This window comes from Vulpes lagopus, chromosome 14 (genome assembly GCF_018345385.1).
Source record: "Vulpes lagopus strain Blue_001 chromosome 14, ASM1834538v1, whole genome shotgun sequence".
In the NCBI taxonomy this organism is placed as follows: domain Eukaryota; kingdom Metazoa; phylum Chordata; class Mammalia; order Carnivora; family Canidae; genus Vulpes; species Vulpes lagopus.
The window spans coordinates 6,304,148-6,325,597 of record NC_054837.1 but is presented as its reverse complement, the minus strand read 5'-3'; the positions used below and the strand labels follow the sequence as shown (position 1 = coordinate 6,325,597).

The 21,450-nt window shown below is 45.7% G+C and overlaps 1 protein-coding gene across 2 annotated transcripts in view; it reads right to left on the bottom strand.

The window, feature by feature from the left end:
• Positions 1-11,522: 11,522 nt before the first annotated feature.
• MINPP1 (multiple inositol-polyphosphate phosphatase 1) overlaps positions 11,523-21,450 on the bottom strand; it is a 46,652-nt gene continuing 36,724 nt past the window's right edge. For both annotated transcript variants that reach the window (XM_041729141.1, XM_041729142.1), the window contains exon 5: positions 11,523-14,915. In XM_041729141.1, the coding sequence (XP_041585075.1) occupies positions 14,519-14,915 (397 nt within the window). In that variant the 3' untranslated portion in view covers positions 11,523-14,518. The remainder of the gene's footprint in view (positions 14,916-21,450) is intronic.

Here is a 21,450-nt window from a genome sequence, read left to right as displayed (position 1 = left end):
CCATTTTAGTATGACCTTTGACACTCATATGACTTGTTACTGCACAACTACCTTGAAGAATGAATCAGCGTTAGTTAATGTCCATAAATCTATGGAAGGGAGGGAGGGAGAAGAAGGTGTGAGCCTCACCTTTCTAGCTCGGTAAAGTCCAAGCCAGTGATTTTAAAAGGTGGATTTTTTCCCAGAGGGGAACACAGGCAACACCCTTTTTGAACTTGGCCACAGTAAGTGGCCTTTCTCTCCTTTCTTGCAAGAGAAACAAAAGCAAAAATGAACTATTGGGACTTCATCAAGATAAAAAGCTTCTGCACAGCAAAAGACACAGTCAACAAAACTCAAAGACAACCTACAGAATGGGAGAAGAGATTTGCAAATGACGTATCAGATAAAGGGCTAGTTTCCAAGATCTATAAAGAACTTATTAAACTCAACAGCAAATAAACAAACAATCCGATCATGAAATGGGCAAAAGACATGAACAGAAATCTCACAGAGGAAGACATAGACATGGCCAACATGCACATGAGAAAATGCTCCGCATCACTTGCCATCAGGGAAATACAAAACAAAACCACAATGAGATCCCACTTCACATCAGTGAGAATGGGGAAAATGAACAAGGCAGGAAACCACAAATGTTGGAGAGGATGCGGAGAGAAGGGAACCCTCTTATACTGTTGGTGGGAATGGGAACTGGGGCAGCCACTCTAGAAAACTGTGTGGAGGTTCCTCAGAGTTAAAAACAGACCTGCCCTATGTCCCAGCAATTGCACTGTTGGGGATTTACCCCAAAGATACAGATGCAATGAAACGCTGGGATACCTGCGTTTCATTGCATCTTGTATCTTTGGGGTACAGATACGATGCATGGGGTACATGCTGCGATGTTTATAGCAGCAATGTCCACAATAGCCACGCTGTGGAAGGAGCCTCGGTGTCCATGACAAATGATGGATAAAGAAGATGTGGTTTATGTATACAATGGAGTATTACTCAGCCATTAGAAACGACAAATACCCACCATTTGCTTCAACGTGGATGGACCTGGAGGGTATTATGCTGAGTGAAGTAAGTCAATCGGAGAAGGACAAACATTGTATGGTCTCATTCATTTGGGGAATATAATAAATAGTGAAAGGGAATAAAGGGAAAAGGAGAAAAAATAAGTGGGAAATATCAGAAAGGGAGACAGAACATGAGAGACTCCTAACTCTGGGAAACGAACTAGGGGTGGTGGAAGGGGAGGAGGGCAGGGGGTGGGGGTGACTGGGTGACGGGCACTGAGGGGGGGCACTTGACGGGATGAGCACTGGGTGTTATTCTATATGTTGACAAATTGAACACCAATAAAAAATAAATTTATTTTTTAAAAAGGTGGATTTTTTTGTGAAAAATGAAGTGATTTTATATGCTAAAGATACATGCACTTGGCATAGAAGGATGTTATTCCTTGAGGTAGCTCCTTGAATACATTCCAAATACCTTTTTTTTTTTTTAATCATCTAAAAGTGGATGGTAATTCTCGCGAATACAGGGCTTCTCTATGTCTTTCCTCCTCTGTGCACAGGCCTGGTGGTTTCCGAGGGCACCCAATTAGATTAGTGAAAAGAAATACGGTCCTCTTGTCCCTTGGCTGACCTGCTGGCCATCCTGAACTGACTTCACTTTTAGTGCCAAAAAGCACTATTTCCCTGAGAGCAGAAATACCCCATTCCCTCTGGCCTTCCGTCGTCCTACCATAACCAGGTCATATAGCTCTTTTGCTCAAATATTCACGATAAGAATAATTATGGGCCAATGTCCTTTCCAAAAATGGCATGGAAATGCTACAAAAAGGAGCTTTTTACACTACTCAGTGCCTTAGGAATGATCGGCAAAGTCAGATTTTGATAGTTTCTCTTTATTGTATTTTATTTATTTATTTGAGAGACAGAGAGAGAGCAGGAGCAGGGCAGGAGGGCCCGAGGGAGGAGCAGACTCCCCGATGAGCAGGCGGCCCGATGCAGGCCTCGATCCCAGGACCCCAGGGCCACGACCTGAGCCGAAGGCAGATGCTCGGCCAGCCAAGCCCCCAGGCGCCCCAGATTTTGATGACTTCTATGAAGACGAATAGACCTACCTGGCAACTCTTCTTTGGCAGAAGCACGAATGTATGAATGAGCCGCTCAGAAACACAGAGAATTCATTCTTTCGTTCTGGGGAGACGATGACCGATGCGGTGTGGTGTGTCACCCGTGTCCTGCACAAAGCTGCAGGCCACAGGAAGGCTGTTGGGTGGACGGTGTGCTGGGAGCCCGGCGCCAGGCCTTGCTGGTGGCCGCCCGCTGCTGGCGCCCCGCTGTGCTGGGGGTGGGGGCACCGGGGGCAGAGCACGGGCTCCCTGTCCGGACCTTGGGCCGGGCCCCTCGCCCCGAGCTCACTGTCCTCGTCCGTAAGGTATAGACGACAACGGCGCCCAGCTCGCGGTTACCCGCGGGTCGGTGACTCGGGTGAGCGACTGCCCAGGGCTGCGCAGTGCACGCTTGGCCCGCAGCTCCCCGGCTCCTGCCCGCCGCCGCCGCTTGCCTGGAAGTGGGGCCCGGGAAGCCGGCCTGCGGGGGCACGACGCGTCGGCTTCACAGCACAGCTTCCTCCAGACACAGTCTCATGAACAATGGAGGTCATATTAAGAAGCGCAGGATGGGGGCACCTGGGGGACTCAGGGGGGAGCGTCTGCCTTCGGCCCAGGCCATGACCCCAGGGTCCCGGGATCGAGTACCCCATCAGGTCCCCGCGGGGAGCCTGCTTCTCCCTCTGCCTGGGTCTCTGCCTCTCTCTGTGTCTCATGAATAAATAAATAAAATCAAATAAATAAATAAATAAATAAATAAATAAATAAATAAAATAAAATCTTATAAATACATACATACATACATACATACAAGCAAGATTTACAGAGGGGGAGATGAAGGGACTTGGGATTTCAGATGCTTCTCTCCTTCCCCTTCATCCTTGGCCTCCTTCCCACCTTAGCTTCTGGAGGGAAACAGAAACCAAAGCACAACAAACAGGGCCAGGCAAATGCATGTGCTGGGACTCCCCCCCCCCCCAGGCTGCAGTGAGCGGGGCTGGCCCTGGGCAAGATCCCGTCCTCGGGATCCCTGGGTGGCGCAGCGGTTTGGCGCCTGCCTTTGGCCCAGGGCGCGATCCTGGAGACCCGGGACCGAATCCCACGTCGGGCTCCCGGTGCATGGAGCCTGTTTCTCCTCCCTCTGCCTGTGTCTCTGCCTCTCTCTCTCTCTCTGTGACTATCATAAATAAATTAAAAAAAAAAAAAAAAAAAAAAAAAAAAGATCCCGTCCTCGTGGCCTCGGAGCAGAGGTTCCGCATCCCTTCCTCTCCTGAAGTCCAAAGCCGGGGTTCCCTGGACCTGAGCACGGTACCAGCACAGAAGCATCACGTGTGCCCCCCACCGCTGGCGCTCGGCACCCCAGGCTGCCTCCTTTCCGGGGTGAGTGTGGGCCCCGGGACTGCGGTCTGCACACGCCCTGAGAGGAGGAGGAAGGCCAGCAGAGTCCAGAGCAACCACCTCCCGGCTCAGGCTAACTCGCTCGCTTCACTCAACATGTGCTTTACCGAGTCCCTGTGAGGCAGGGACCTTGGAGGATGCTGAAGTGCCCCCCCCACCCCTCCCCGCCCCATTTATAAGTCATTTGGTTAGGGAGACACGGAGGGCACATGCAAGGCCTTGACCTCATGCTCATGCACTGCAAACCTGCCCTCCCCTCTCAGAGCCTCCCTCCCCCCTCGCCTATGGCTTTGCCCTTTACCCTGGGCTCCCTGAGCACACGGTGTGACAGAGCGGAGGAGCAGGAGGAGGAACAGGGGCAGGAGTAGGAGGAGAAGGAGGAGGAGGAGGAGGGGCAGGAGGAAGTTGGGGAGGAGGAGGAGGAAGAGGAAGAGGAAGACGGGAAGGAAGAGGAGGAGGAGAAAGAGAGGCAGGAGGAGGAGGAGGCAGGGCAGGAGGCAGCTTAAGCCCCAGGGGAGGTGGCAGGAGGCGGCCATGCAGGCGTCGGGGCGCGGAGGTCGGCTGTCCCAGGGTCCCCCAAGCCAGGGTGACCGCACCAAGCCCGGCATCTGGAGCCTCAGGGCCGCCTCGAGCCGCCGTGGCCTCTGCAGCTTGGCCTTGATTCCCACACGCTCACTGTTACCGTCGTGGAAAGTCCCAGCCACTTCTAGGGATGCCTCCTTGGAGTTGTCACCCGGGGTTTTGAATGAACCAACTGAGCTGATCGGGCCCCTCTGTGCTTAAGGAGCACAAACCAGAACCGCCGAGAAAGGACCGAAGCGGCCAGGGGAGGGGCCCCCGCGCTGGGCCGTCGTGGCCCGGGCTGAGAAGCGGTCCCCCGAGCCCCCGAGCCCCTGAGCCCCTCCTCTCTGGAGGACGGTGGGCGGCTGAGGCGGCCGTGGGGCTCAGGCTGCTCGGGGCTGCGGGAGTCACCTGGGGCCCCAGGGCTCAGCTTCAGGCCAGGCGTGGTCTTGTCCCCAGACGTGGCCACCAGCAGCCGTGGGCCATGGCGGAGCCGGAGCCGGCGGTTCCCTAACTGGCTGAAAGACGTCATCAGTGTCTGGAAGTGTGACGTTTGGGGGCTTTTCCATCCATCTGGGGGGTCCAGTAGGTGCTGGTGGCAGGCCCCAGGTGCTCTGTCCCTGAGGTGTGGGGACCAGCAGGCGTCGAGGCCTGGCCACGCCCTGTCACATGTCCCTGGGCCCCCCACATCCTCCCAGCCACCCCGGAAAGCCTCTTCCTCAGTTGCTACCCTTGGCTCCTGGCAGGAAAATCACCCTGCCCATCAGGAAGGTCCTGCCCGGGAAGCTGATCTGGTCACTGGGGCTGCGACAGCAGCAGCGGTGGCCGAGGGCACAGGCCGGGCCCCCTGCACCCTTGCCCAGAGGCCCAAGGTAGTGCCAAGTAGGCGACCTGGAAGCAGAAGAGACTGTACGGGCCTCGGCCCGAAGCCTGGTCTTGCAGAGGAGCCACCAGAGCTCCAGAGGCCTTGGCGAGTCCTCTCCACATTTGCAAATAGGCACCAAGATCAATAATCTACACGGTAATAGGATTTCTGGTCCGGACGGTGAGTAGGTCCTACTTTCACATACCCCTTCTGCCCAAAGGATACGGCGTAAAAAACCCCAGGACCAGGAGGCCTCACCCACTGGCTACGTAGCCCGGGAACCCGAGCAGACAAGCCACGGGATTGGTGAGGGGGCTGCTGCTAGACCAGGAAGCGGTCCAGACGATGGGCCTGTAACTTCCCAAATGTAACGGGAACTAAAAAGGTCCCAACTGAGATGAGAAATGAATGATTTGCTGCCTGAAACCAGGGTCTGGGGTTTGAAAAGATAAACTAAACTGCTGCACACCCACTCCCAGGAGACGTGTAGGCTCAGGCAACACGGGGTTGGGGCAATGCCCCTCGGGAAGCAGGAGGACAAGGTCGAGGACCAAGAGAGCTCGGTGACACAGCACCCCCCAGCATGGTCATAAGATGTGGTGGTCTGGGACAGGGAATTTCCATTGCAGCAACCCGAGGTGAGGGCAGAAAGCTTGAAAGAGGAGGAGAAAAAGCAAGCATAAACACACAACATCTATGCCAAACAGGGGTGCTGGACACACTTCCAAAACAAAATCAGATGCTAGGACAAGGAAAATAAACAGAATCAACAATGCAACCATGAATCCATTCGGGATAAAAGGAAAACTGATTTTACACTATGGGCTGACAAAGACTTAATCAATGTCCAGAATGACCAAGGAGATAAACTGAAGATTAACCTTCACTTTAAGAAAACAAAACAAAAAAGATAAAACAAAACCACAGAAATCAAACAGGTGAATATGAAAAAGAACCAATTCAAAGTATTGGAAATTATGTTTAAGTAATCACTGAAGTTTTTATTTTTATTTATTTTTATTTTTTAAAGATTTATTTATTTATTTATTCATTCATTCATGAGAGACAGAGAGAGGCAGAGACACAGGCAGAGCGAGAAGCAGGCCCCATGCAGGGAGCCCAACATGGGACTCGAGCCCGGGTCTCCAGGACTTTAGCCCGAAGGCAGGCGCTAAACTGCTGAGCCACCCAGGGATCCCATCACTGAAGTCTTTAAAGAGTAGACATGAATTAAAAAAAAAAAAAAAGAAAAAGAAAAAAAAGAAACCCACCTCCCCGGATTGGAATAGTAAGAATATTACTCAGAAAGCAGCACTGAGGGGGCGCCTGGATGGCTCAGTCGGGTAAGCATCAGGCTCTTGATTTCAGCTCAGGTCATGATCTCAGAGTTGTGAGATTGAGCTCTGCTGGGCGTGGTGCCTGCTTAAAGTTCTCCCTCTCCCTCTCCCTGAGCCCCTTCCCATGTTTCCCTCTCTAAAACATTAAATGAATAATTTTTAAAAAGGAGTATTAAGAGATAAAGGGTTAAAAAAGCATAGAAAGCACTGAGGAAGCTTGTGGGATCAACTGACAGGTGAAGAGATGGAAAGATCCCACCTACAACTAACAGGAGTTCCAGTAGACGGAAACAGAAGAAATGGCAGAGAGATAATAACAGAAAGAAAAATCAAGATGTTTCCAGAACTGGGAAAAGACATGAGTTTTGAAGTCTTTCCTGTCATATGACACAAAGACAATTCCACATTTATGCTTCAGAATATTAGGATAAAGAGAAAAATCCTAAATCCTCTGCCAGAGCCTACAGATCAACACAAAAAAAAAGGCGGACAATCCAATAGAAAATTGGGGGGAAAGACTCAAACATGCATGTTATGAAAGAAGCTGTGTGATGGCCATCCGACAAGGCACTCAATTTCACTAATTATCTGAGAAATTCAAAATTAAAACCACAATGAGGTAACACACTACGAAAAATGGTTAAAGTGAAAAAGAAAGATAAACGATAAAACCCACCCCCCCAAAAAAAAAACCAAAAAAAAAAAAAAAAAAAGATAAAACCAAGTAGAATGTCGGCCAGACAGCACTTCCATATACTGTCGTGGAGAGTGTGAATTGGTACGATTTCTTTGGGAAAAGAATTAGCAGTAAGTAGCAAAGCTGAACGTGTGCCTACCCTATGCCCAGCAATTCCGCTCCTCATGGAATTGTATACAGATTTGCTAGAAATGCACAGGTATGTTTATCAAAAGCATGAGAATGGGGCAGCCCTGGTGGCTCAGTGGTTTAGTGCCACCTTTGGCCCAGGGTGTGACCCTGGAGACCCAGGATCGAGTCTCACGTCGGGCTCCCTGCAGGGAGCCTGCTTCTCCCTCTGCCTCTCTCTCTCTCTCTCTCTCTCTCTCTCTGTGTCTCTCATGAATAAATAAATAAAATCTTTTTAAAGAAGAAAAAGGCACGAGAATGCTAATAACAGCACCATGCTATAGCCAGAAACCTGAAGGTGCCCTAATGTCCATCAAGAGATGAGTGGGTAAGGTATGGTTTATTCATAAATAATAGACAGTGAGAGTGACTGAACCATACTTCATGAAACGCCAGTGAATCTCACCACATACTGTTGACAGAAAGAAGCCACAGACTGGAAGAAAATATTTGCAAAACATTCATCTGGTAAAGAATCTATATCCGGAATGTGTCAAGGACCCTTACACATCTCAGTAAACGGAAGACAATCCACTTTGGGCAAAGTATGCGAATGAGTACTTCAAAAAAGAAGAGCTAGGAACGGTGGTGACCCTCCAAGAGACTTGGAAAGAATCTGGGAAGGTGGCAAATGACGGCATAATTCTTTAACTGTCCCTGACCCATCGCCTCCCATAAAAACAGAGCAGCAAAAATTTTAAGACCGACATCCCACAGACAACATCTACAGCACAAGCTCAAGTATCCCCAAGACTTCCCCAAAGTGGCAAGTAGGACAAGCCACCCATGGCCCGTCGCACGTAAGCGTCACCTCTATGGGAAGCAACAGGGTGGCTGACGGGCTCGGCCACGGCCCCTCACGGGAAAGCAGCAGCGACTGTGGCCGGGTTATCTTCCGCTCTGCAAGGCGCTGCGCGGGGCCCTGGGAGCCCTCGGACCTCTGCTGCTGACGCTCCCTGCTGGGGCTGGCCTACTTCGAGAAGAATCTCCTGGGAATAAAAATCCGTACAAAGTAGAACAGGAGCATAAAGGGTGAAGGAAGAAGGTCCTGATGAAAACGGGGCCTGGAAGAGGATCAGGAGGGCGGACCAAGGGCAAGGGACGGCCCATCCGACCACCTCTTCCTCTGACCCCCGCCGCCCCCACCCAGGTCAGGAAAATGAATGAGCGGCAGGTCTATGGGAAAATCCCACCTGCCGGTGCCCAGGCTCCCAGGCGACGCCAAAGGCTGCCGGTGTGTGGGCCACACTTGGAGAGGTCGAGGCAGCCGGGAGCCCAGCCTTGTGCTCAGGTCCCCAGACTGGAAGCACCTGCTGGCAGTGCCGCCTGCAAGCGGAGTCCCCGGCCTAAGGCGCTGAGCAGCCCCACGGTGCTTGCTGTAAGCCCCGCTGTCGCGCCAGGGGACCCAAAGTGGCACATCTCGGTGCCGGAGCGGGGCTTGAGTCCGCAGCCTGCAGGTCTCGCCTGTCAGCCCCGCTTAGAGCTCTGGCCCCGACACCTGCTGGGCACCTCCGGGCGCTGCTGTGCGCACCGAACCCCGGCCCTGGACCCTGCACAGCGAACCGCCTCGGGTCGGCAACACGGCCTGAACGGTGCTTCGCTTTAAACTACGACAGGGACGATTCTGGGGGATGGTCTGTGACCCAACAGCCCCCCCCCCCTCCCCGTCCCTCGGGAAGCGCGCCCGCTGGGTGCGCGGAGCCATCGACTGAGCCCGCGCACACACAAGGAAGCGCCATCTCGGGCAGGGTGGCATGGGACCCTCGGGGGACACCGGTCGCCCTCCCGTTCCTGCCGAGCGTGCCACTTCCGGGCCCCAGCAGTTAGGCCAATGGCTGGAGAAGGACAAGGGATGGCAGCGTTTCTGCTGCTCCGGGGGCAGAGCCATGGGATCGGCGTGGTCTACCATCAGCTCGTGGAAGTGCCACCTCGCCCTGCTAGACACGCACATCGCAGCAGAGCTTAAAGCATTTTAAAAGGGGAGAAAAAGGCACTTTCATTGTCCTTTTGTCATCTGCAAAATGGGGTTCCCGCCACGCAGTTCACAGGCCGTGACGGAGATGCAGTGGGGCCACAGTAAAACACCTGCCACAGCAGGCAGGGGCCCCTTGCCCGCGGCAGCCAGCGCTCCCCGCACAGTTGTGCAGGGCACCTACCTAACACCGGGTACACGGGAATAGCAGGCATCCGTCAGATGACGACACTGAGCACGGGATGGTCTTTCTCCAACGACGAGATGCGACAAATCCGTGCTTGGGCGAATCCTAACAGATGCAGGAACCCCTATCTACAGGGGCCTTATAACATAGTCAATAGAGCTTTTAGACCTGTTTTTGTTTTTTTTTAAAGATTTTATTTTTTATTTTTTTACTTTTTATTTATTTATGATAGTCACAGAGAGAGAGAGAGAGAGAGAGAGAGAGAGAGAGGCAGAGACACAGGCAGAGGGAGAAGCAGGCTCCATGCACCGGGAGCCCGAAGTGGAATTTGATCCTGGGTCTCCAGGATCACGCCCTGGGCCAAAGGCAGGCACCAAACCACTGTGCCACCCAGGGATCCCATAGACCTGTTTTAATAAAACAGAGACAAAAGCACAACAGTCCTTCGACGCTCATGTGGGGCCCCCGGGTTGGAAGGACGTCTCCAGCCAGCCATCCAGTTTTTCAAGAGCGACCCTGGGAACCGCCGGACTTGAAAATCAAGTATTACTTCGTGTCGGGCCTCCAGCAGGCGACGGAGGCAAGAAGGCACAGCCCCAGCTCGAGAGGGTCCCGGTGTGGGCTGCGCAGCCCCATCGCCCGGAGCAGCAAGGCCTGCAGCCCCCCGGCCCCTGTGGGCCCGGCCGCTCTCCGTGCTGGCATCGCCCGGCTCACCCCTCAGGCTCTGCCCCAAGGCTCTCGATCCCCTCCCCCCCCTCCCCCCGCACTTCCCCCCCCCCTCCCGCCCCACAGTCATTAGCAGCCAGGGAGCCAGAAAAGCTGTGAAGCCCAATTGCTTCCCCCACCATCTGGATGAACTGGGGTGGGCCGAGGAGCCCACCAAACTCTCCCTAAGATAGTCCAGTGGGAACGTCGGGCTCCCCTAATCTCAACACGGAGTGACGGCAAGTTTCGGGGAGCAATGCTGCAGGCGGAAGGGAAAGCCCACGCGGGGGCTGGTGCTCACACGGACCCGGGAAGGCAGGGCCAAAACTAGTGTCCTTGCTTCCTCCATGCAGCAACGCTTCCTAGCAACTGAACACAACTTTCCCATCTGGATGCGTCCAAGGACACAGTTCATCAGTATTTATCAGTATAATTCATAACAAAACCAGATTCTCCATTTTACAGATTTGTTGAAAAGGTTTCCCAAAGTAGCCACATTGTTAATGTCTGGTCGAAGACCATCAGAACCAAGTTTGGCAGGATGAACTCTAATGAAAAAAGCAGAGAGAATCTACAGATTTCCATCTGTTTAATTTTCCATAGTGGCTATTTCAGAAATCCTGTATAATATTCTAATGGCAAATTTTCTCCTTATAGGAGTATTATTTAATTTAGAAGGCCATTGTTTTAATGAATATTTGTTCTCCCAGTTCCTCAAACAAAAGCGTGTGCTCTGGGGACTAAATAATGGCTTAAGATCTGGGAATAGTACATGGAAGACACGGAATTGAAACTAGTTTTAGAATCAAAATGAAGAATCCTATCCTATAAGGCTCTACTTCAATGATGCTAGCTTTTTCATTTTGTTTTTAGGTAAACTCTACACCCAACACAGGACTGGAACTCATGACCCCGGGATCAGGAGTCACACGTTCCAATGACTGAGCCAGCTAGGCACCCCAAAATTGTTACAGCTCTAGAGGTTAGCCTCCTCCCAGGCTTCCAAGTAGGAGGCTCAAACTAATCATTTTTGAAGATTTTATTTATTTATGCATAAGAAACAGAGAGGCAGAGACATAGGCAGGGGGAGAAGCAGGCTCCCTGCAGGGAGCCCGATGTGGGACTCGATCCCAGGATCCCGGGATCCCATCTTGAGCTGAAGGCAGACAGACAACTACTGAGCCACCCAGGCGTCCCGTACAAGTCTTTTTTTAAAGTCTGTAATTATTTATATATTTGACAGAGAGAAAGCACAAGCAGGGAGAGAGAGAAGCCTACTCTCTCAATCCCAGGACCCTGCCTTGACCTGAGCCAAGGGCAGATGCTTCACCGACTGAGCCCCCCCAAAGGCGCCCCAACTACAAGTCTTTTAAATGGAAGAACAATCTCAACAGATTGGCGTGCAGGTGCTTAAGAGCAGACTGGGCTGAAAGGTGTGTGTAAGGAAACGCTAAGGGAGTGAGAGACCAAGGAATTGCCAGGAGAGAACACAGTAATCGGGGAAGTAAGTTCAGGCAAATTGTGGGGTAATGCAAATGTTTATTTTCAGCTTCCATCTGGCTGAAGACAGTCCGAATTCCAAGGATCATTAACGAACACCGTATGAAATATCCATCCTAGGGAAACATGTTCTGGTTTGTTTGTACGTGGCCCCCAAGTATTGAAGGGCATGCATCAGTTCTGCGGTTCACAAAAGGAAAGCAATCCAGTAAAGATAGAAAAGTTGATTATGGCTGAAAAAAACAAAACAGCTTTTTTTCTTTACAAATGGAGCTCTGCTTTCAGCATTAAAATTATGGTCAAGACTATATACAAAAAATAGTATCAGGTGAATGATTATGTGCTGGAGGACAGAACCTCCAAAATGAGACAACTGTAAAAAACAGTAGGTTCAATGCACCGCACACATCAAGTTGTAGATTAGACAGAAAAATGGCGGGATCCCTGGGTGGCGCAACGGTTTGGCGCCTGCCTTTGGCCCGGGGTGCGATCCTGGAGACCCGGGATCGAATCCCACATCAGGCTCCCGGTGCATGGAGCCTGCTTCTTCCTCAGCCTGTGTCTCTGCCTCTCTCTCTCTCTCTCTGTGACTATCATAAATAAAAAAAGAAAAAAAAGAAAAAAAAAAAAGAAAAATGGCAAACGTCCACAGGCTGCTTATGAATTGATGGAAGTGTCAGAACCAGCAGTCATTAAAATTTGGCTTAACCGAGGGATCTGGTCATCTGCTCCGAATGAACTCTTGTCGGCCAAAGATCGTTTTTTGATGTTCAATTTTTTTTTATCTATCCCAGAGAAGACTTTTAATTTTTCTCGTGAAATTCTTCTATTTCAGGCATATCCTAAATGAGATATGAGCACCAGAATAATAACACAATCTCTAGTATCAGCAAAAGATGGACCATACTTACCCTCCATCTTGAAATACTATCAAGATGATTATATGGTCCTATCTTAAAATAAAATTAAATAACGCCTATAAAACTTTCATAGTCTATAAGTTTGTGAATCAAAAATTATTTAGTGTTCAGACACCGAGTAAATTTAAGGTCTTTTGAGATAACCCCCTTGAAAGAACTAGGTCCATTCAATTTTGTACACCTATAGTCTGAGTCTAGTGTTTGTACATAGAAAGTACTCAAGTATTGATGAACTGACAATATTAATTTGCGACAATCTGGATCAAGAAAAGTCTTGAAAAAGAACACAGCAATTAAAAATAAATCCCTCATTCAAGAATGATATGACATTCAAGAATGGTATTTTATAGAAAATTTTAAAATCCCCACAACAATACTGTAAGTTTCCAGCGTTGAGCATGCAACAAACGGTGAATACCGAGTTTTCTGTTGGTTATCTCTAGGTGGGGAACACAAAAAAGCTCTCACAGTTGTTCTTACTTGGATCTAAGCTACAAGTTACAATGTTATTTTGGTGAAACAGGATGATGGCCATAAATGTTTGTTATATTATTCTCTTCTTCTCTGCCCACTTACAAATTAAAAAAAAGAAACAGGTAACAGCAGCCCATTGCAGGAACAACCAGCAGTATATAGTGTACCAGCCATGTGCACCAGCTAATCCCCTGTTTTATGGACATAATTCATTGGAAGATCAATGATCAACAGATGACCTATGCATCTTCTTTTATAATTTCAATATGTAGTTGTGATATTTCTTATTTAGATTTTTAAAGAAAATACATTTTCATTTTTCTTAAAGAAGTGGAAATTTACTTGAGGAAATTTCTATTAGAAGAAAATTGCCTTATGTTGCCTGATTTAGTCAAAGCTGCTTGAAGTGTCAACCTTTTACCATCAATTACTGATTGTATATCAACACAGCAGAAAAGACCTGGTAGTGAGGTCACACAAGAATTCTGTTTATTATGATAGCAAACACTTTCATGGCATTTGACAAAACTCAGAAGTATCCCTGTGAGATGGTTTCAGATCTATGAAACTAACCCAGCCAGGATGAAGTTTTTACTTAGGGAAAAGAAAGAAAGAAAGAAAAGAAAGAAAAGAAAGAAAAGAAAGAAAAGAAAGAAAAGAAAGAAAGGAAAGAAAGGAAAGAAAGGAAAGAAAGGAAAGAAAGAAAGAAAGAAAGAAAGAAAGAAAGAAAAGAAAGGAAGAAAGAAAGGAAAAGTAATAAACAACCAAAAGATACACTTCACATAATAGCAAAATATAAAAACAGAAGCAAAGTGACAGAATGAAAAACACCGCAAAGCAATGGATTTAAGAAACTCTGATTCACCTCCCCCATTGAGAATGGTCATCTTTGTCTTCTCATAGTTGTAAATGTAAAACAGGTGGGAAAATAATTAAAGAAAGGCCTTGCAAGACTTCTAGGAGGTTAAAAGGAATTACTGAAAAAGTGTTCCAATACTTTATAAATAGTATTAACAAAAATATCTACTTTATTAGACTTTTTGTCTTCCTTCAGTGAAGGTGTCCTTTGAAAATCACACTGATTCTTAATACTGTTCCAGATTCTTAGCTAGAGAGATGTTAGCTTTCCTCCAGAGCAACAGTCCTGGGGCACCCGATAACTCTGCTGAAGAAGGATGACATCGGAACTGTGCCACATGATGGAGACACGGAGAAGGGAGGGCGTCACAACTGTCAAGGTTCTACACTTGGTCCCATCAAGTTACAGATCACCCGAATGATACATTTTGTGAGTACAGCACTTTCAAGTATCACTGTGAAATCATATTCTCAGTGTGAGATTTCTCATACAAATAGGAAGAATCTAATTTCTGTAAATGTCTGCAGGCCCAGCTATTTCCTTAAAAAGATTTCTTTTCCCCTTAAGAGAGCTGCTCCAGTGAAGAATAGTTGCTCACAGGTCCATGTCCAGATTCAAAAAGAAACTAAACATTTTTCTGTGAAAAGACAGAAATACTCAAGTACTGTGAAAGCTTTCTGTAACCGCGGATTGCCCACCTATTCCAAGCGCGTAATCACTCCCTATGAATCACTCCCTGATGAATGAAACATGTTCTGCAGCTACTCATAGCTCGTCAGACGTGTTGTTCAGCTTTGCTAACTCACACTCCTTGCTGGAATGACAGCTCTGAAGGATGTCCTTGTAGTGGGCCTTTAGATCCTCGTATAAGGAGGCGGTTTCTTGTGAGTGAGCCAATGGCAAGACCTTCTCATTCAACAGCATCTGCACTCGGAATTCCTCCTTCGGAGTCTTGGCATTTTTACAGTGGTAAAGCACGAATATCAGGTTGGAGGCGTAGGGCACGATGTGGCCGCTTCGGAACTTGCGATGCAATTGTTCCTTGTAATTGTAAGCCGTGAGGGGCTCCTTGTCTTTGAAGTAGCCCATGAGAGCGAGCAGTGGAAGAAGGGTCTCTGCATGACCAAACTGAAGGATGACCGGAGAGGAAACTGGCTGAGACCTTAAAGAACAAATGGAGAAAAAATATGTACATATGTTCATGTCATGTAAGATAACATCCACAGTAGGGAGAAGCAGTGTACAATGTTCTCATCCTATCTAGTCTTTACATACACAACTCAAGAATATGGCGAAAAATTCTGTGTGGCCGAGAACTGAACTGTTTACGCTCAAAGTTAAGTCCAAATTCAGGATCACTGTGGTATTGCAGATCCATCTAAAACACTGTGCACACTTGCTAATCTTTGAGTTCCCAGAGAGAAGACAGTCTTCATTAGGAGATCAACGAACTTGGGCAAATACGTATTTCAAAATTGTACTACCTTTCCATGAATGAAACTGCACAAACTGGCCCTTAGGATCAGTTACTCCAGGGAGGGCTTTTAATTGAACTTCAAATGCTGTTTTACCTGTATCTAGGAAATAAGGACAAGCTGTATTCAGTAAATTTCCGGGTGAGAATCAAGATTGAACAGTGAATGCTAATTCATGTGATCCTTCAGGGTTTTATGAGACCTGATCTGGGCACTGAATTTGGAAGAGAGCCACAAAAGGGTAGAGATGCAATCCATTCTAGCTGATTTACTGTGTTTGTGGAGTGGGAGTGGAGTTTACACAAGCCAGAAATACAACGGCTTTCAACGCCGTAAGCTAAGTCACCTTTCTTTAATTGCAAGTTTTCTTTGTCTCTACGGAGGGAGGGTAAAGGCTTCTTTTTTTTTTTTTTTAAATCAGCAGCAGCAGATGACTGTTTAGTTTTTCCCTAACTTTAATAGAAAGAATATGAGCTGGTTCTAACACATAATTTGTAAATCTATTCAAAACAAGTCAGCATCTGATTTCTTGCTGCCACCCCACACATGAGATTACAAACTTCACGCACCTGGGTTTTGTGGGAGGCCAGCACAATTTGCAGCAGATTCCCCACAAGGAAACAGATGCAACTAGAGAGCAGGTCCAAAACCCAAGGGAAACATTTATGAATAACCATCTGGAAAAGTTTTCTCATGGAATCACCAATAGCCTCGAGACCTGAATATATGATCAGTGTCCGTGTGGAGCGTGCAGAGGGAAGCCACAGAGCATGCCAAGACCTAGGATTTGGTGAGTGTAAGAGAGGACCACCACAGGCCTCTTCAGAGCTGCAGAAATCTCGCCCCTCCAAGGGTCCGTTCCAGACAGAGGCCACAAATGCTAGAAACTGCTGGGAGCAGGGGAAGACTGAGCGGATGGGGACAGCAAAGACAAAGTCAGGCAACGGGACCAAAGCCAGGAAAGCTCAGAAAGGAACCCACCAGGTTTCTGACCAGCACACACACCACACCAGAAAAGGGAGCTCCATGAGGTTAGAAAAGCAATCTGACAGGAGCCTTCTTCTAAATGTTCAGGGAAACCAAAGTCACATTAAAATGAGCAACCGAAAAGTAAATAGAAGAATACTGGGCAGAAAAAAATCCCTACAAAAAATAAAAGGATACAGTACTAGAAATGCATACTCAAAAAATACAGAGAAACTATAACATACTGTTACACAATCATCTGCTATTCTGAGATTAATATTCTCTAAAAAAGGAAATTTTAAAGCCATTCATCAACAGGTGACTATAAGCTCCTCTTTTTAACTGATCTATTCTGATTAGGTCATTTAATGTACCTAAAACCTGTATTTATTTCTAAGAAGCGTCCCCATGGGCCAAAGTTACAAAGCAGTATCATTTAGAACACAATTATATTTGGTTTGACTTGCATAACTATTTTTAAATTTTGCATTACTTGTCGGTATATAAAGATAGGGTGATTTCAGATTCTTAAAAATCCAGATTTTTTGCTCCTCTTGAAAACCTGAAAGACCTGACAACATATACGCCCTTAAGGGAATAATGAGCTGAACAGGAATAAGGGTCACTCCGGAGAGGACATATACCCACTGCCCAGGACATATGTCACTGCATATTGTCTAACCAAGGACGGATCCATTCATTACTTGCCTGGTGCCTTTATGCATTGAGTACACGCAAGTCAAAGCTGACAACACTGTCATAATGTGAATATAATGGAATTTAATAGTAATTCAAGAAAGTATGTAAAATACAGTTGACCCTTGAAAATGCTGGTGTTAGGGGCGCCTGGGTGGCTCAGTGGTTGAGCGTCGGCCTTTGGCTCAGGTCATGATCCTGGGGTCCTAGGGCTAAGTCCTGCATCAGGCTCCCAAAGGGAGCCTGCTTCTCCCTCTGCCTAGGTCTCTGCCTCTTTCTCTGTGTCTCTTAAGAATAAATAAATAAATCTTTTTAAAAAAATTGTTAAGAGAAAGAAAATACATTCACAGTACTGTGAATTTATTTTTTTAAAAGCAAAAAAAAAAAAAAAAAAAAAAAAACCCAAAACAACCCTAAAAAAAATGCACATGTAAGTGAACCCGCAGTTAAAAGCTGTGTTGTTCAAGGATCAACTATACTGGTTTACATTTTAAGTCAAGCCAGGAACAACCCTCGGCCAATTACTTCCGTCTACGAGATCCACCAGGATGGGCAAGAGGTCAGGAAGGACAGCACAGCACCCCATGGTCTCACAGAAAGACCTGTCAGCAACATTCCTCTTTTCTGGACAGAGGAATCCCAACAAGCTGAGAACAGGATGTAAGACAATATATAATACAGAATATTCTAGTTTCAACAAGTTACATCAAAATTATTAATGAACTACTTTACATTCATTTTTTTCTAACGAGTCTTCAAAATGCAGTGTTTACACTTCCAGCACATCTCCATTCAGACCAACCACATTTTCAAGTGCTGAATAAACCACATGTGGCTGGTAGCCACTGTGCTGATAGTACAGGATACACAGCGGTGCAGAGAGCCGTACATACTGAGATTCAATAGTCAATCAAATAAAAAGAGAAAAAAAGATACAAGACAAATAACAAACATACATATTTTTAAAACGTACACTGGAAAAGAGAAGAAATCAACAAGCCTATGTAAAGTCATAAGACTCCAAAGTTCTAGTAATCACATCCAAGCTACAGAATAAATTAAATTTAGGTTGTGACCCGGTGAGGGTTGCTGGAGGGGAGGGGGGTGGGGAGACAGGGTAACTGGGTGACAGGCATGAAGGAGGGCACATGGTGTGATGAGCACTGGGTATTCTGTAATACTGATAAATCACTGACCTCAACCTCTGACACCAATAATACATTATGTTAATAAACTGAATGTAAATACATTTTTAAAAAAGAAATGTAATTAACAACAAAAAAGTTTAGGTTGTGATCCACATTTAAGTTTTAAACCTGAAGATTGTTCAGGTTTATATATAAAAAGCAATAAACTTCATTTTCTCTTTTGACTTGCTTTACTATTAAAATCAGCTATTTTCAAGAAGGAAGTTGAGGAAAACTATACTTTAAAAATGCATAATAAGAATTTTATGGAAAATCAAATAAGTTTATATATTAGATTCACATAGAAAGCTGTATCAACACAAATAAGTGTCTCTCTGCCATTTGATACATTTAAAATTTTTTTATTTTACATTTATCACAGCATTATTTACAAAAGCCAAGAGATGGAAGCAGCCCAGTGTCCATCCATAGATGAATGGATAAAAGTGTGTTATACACACATGATGTATACATAAAATGGAATATTATTTAGCCATTAGAAAAGGACAAGATCTTGCCATTTGTGACAATATGAATGGGCCTAGAGGGTATTATGCTCAGTGAAATAAACCAGACAAAGACAAAGAGCATATGATTTCACTCATATGTGAAATTTAAGAAACAAATGAACAAACAGAAAAAAAAAAAAAAAGATAAAAAACCAGACTCTTGAATACAGAGAACTGGTGTTTGCCAGGGGGAAGGTAACTGGGGGAATAGGTATGATAGATAAAGCAGATTAGGAGGTACAGACTTCCAGTTACAAAATAAATAAGCCACGGAGATGAAAAGTACAATGGAATACAGTCAATGAAATATAGGAATTTACAAAGGAATATAGTCAATGAAACAGTAATAATGTTGTTTGGTGATAGCGACTACACTTATCATAGTGAGCACCAAGTAATGTACAGAAATGTTGAATTAGTATGCTGTACATACTAACGTGTAACACTGCACATTAATTATACTTCAATAAAAATTTTCATTTTAGAATTCCAGGCAAATAGTAGGAAAAAGTCCAATTTTTAAATATATGCCATAACTACTATCTTCCTATAACAGATCAATCTATTACAGAAGCTAGCAACACACACAAAAAAATTGTATTTCTAAAGTTCTGGTTAAATTCACCACTAATAATAAGACAAGGATAAACTATAGATTACAGGGTGAAATCTAATATCTGTCTTCCCCAAAACAGTATTAAAAACTAAAAACACTAATTTGCTTAAAAATCCAAAAGTGCCTGCAGGAAATAAGGAACTTAAAATTATTTGTAGGTTGGATTTTCTACAATAACTACATAAAAATATTTTAAGTTGATGAGATAATACCAAATACAAAGGAGAAATGAGCACAATTTCACTTGTGATCATTTTTGTCTACATTTCCCTCTGTGCCTTAGAGTGCCTTGCACACAGAGCAGGCGCTGTTACAACTCCAGAGAAAGAAGCGGGCTGGCGTTGCCTGTGTTCACACAGAAAGGCCCTGCACAAAACAGCTGTACCCAATTCTCCAAAACATAACAAAGAGGAGACTTTTTCAAAGTCCACTTGGTTCTCTTGCTTAGATGCCACAGGTTGAATCATTCCCTCCCATGTGCCAGGTACCATGCTGGTTTGTTTTGTTTTTAGAAGGAAGGGAGGAAAAATAAGAAAGGTGATAAGGTGAAAGAACAAAGAAACCAAATAGAACTTATTCTTGGCTCTTGCAGACTAGCACCTGTCTAAGTGTTAGGGGAACCCAGAGAGGAGAGCAAGCCCTTCTGTCTGGGGAGGACCTGGCTGCACTCTGCTGAGGAGGTGGGGTCTGAGCCAGGTGACGAATGCATTTCCAGAATAGTCTTACATTGCCCACTGTGGCCTCAGGGAAGTCTAACAGCTGCTTTACTCCAGGATCTGGACACTCCCAACTTCTGGTCACAGATGAAAACACTGGGCTTAACTTGCCTGAGCTAGCTAGCTCCGAACTACCGATTAAAGTCACTACAAAAATAACCATTCATTGATTTGCTTCATCCACACCTGAAAAAAAGGATCACTTCATGGACTGTATGTAAATAAATCATAAATGTGTGTGTACAAATCTTATCGAGTATACAGTAAGGAGAGACTGAATGGTTTGGCTTATGGCTTTTCAAAAGTGTCAAGAAAGCAGACTATTAAAAATCTGGCTGAGAGAAATTTTATTTCATAAAAAGCTTATAAAATAGAAAAGAATGCCTCACTATATTTTATAAAATATGCTATCAATATGACCATAAAATCGAAACCTTAAAGTTGTCTTTAAAAACTAAGCACTTTCGGGATCCCTGGGTGGTGCAGCGGTTTGGCGCCTGCCTTTGGCCCAGGGCACGATCCTGGAGACCCGGGATCGAATCCCACGTCGGGCTCCCGGTGCATGGAGCCTGCTTCTCCCTCTGCCTGTGTCTCTGGCTCTGTCTCCCCTTCTATCTCTCAAGAATAAATAAATAAAATCTTTAAAAAAAAAAAAAAACTAAGCACTTTCATATTCTTTAGAGTTTTAAAAATCTTTCTTCTTGATTTCTGCACTTCAGAAAGAAAATTCAGGGCATACTAAATGTCTAGGATGCGGTAAGGGCAAAAAAGAATTTAGCACACTCTTAAATAAGTTAAGAGATTTAAAAGAATGTTCAGTATTTTTTGCACTAACTCACAAGTATTTCCATTAAATTATAGGTCAGAATATAAATCTCTTCAGTCTCAAACATAACTGTTTTTCTTTATTATTTCATTTTTCCTAGCCAAACTCAACTTAGTAATCCTTAATGGTTCTGGTGTTAAAACTGAATAAAGCAATCTTCTACAAGGCTCCCCAAGAAAGTAGAAGTAAAAAATCTAACTCATAATTATGAAGTATAAAATTGAAAAGCACTTAGCCCATAATTTTTCAGACTTTTTACACTCTAGTTCAACACAGAGATCCACTTAGAGCTACGAATATTAAAATGCTTTTCTCATAAATAATGACTAAACGACATGTAAACTGATTTTTACTTTAATGTTGGAAACTCAACTGCCAAAATACCAAAATCTGGATATCTATACATGTTAAAAAAAAAAAAAAAAAAACCACCCCCAACTAGATCTTTACTGTTTCCAGTCAGCGAGGAGCTTAGAAACTACCACTCCACAGTAACAAAGATCTGAACAAACTGAAAAATCCACAGGTCTTCTTAGGTCCATCAGAGAAGCTCATAAGGCATTCTCTCCGCCACAAAAGAGAGAATCACCATGTACAAGAGCAGAAACTTCCGTGGAAGCCAGGGCGGGCCAGGAAAACCTCAACTGTAACTGACAAATTGCTAAAGGTTTGGTGTGGACAAGTCGGGGTTAAACACTCTGGGGGA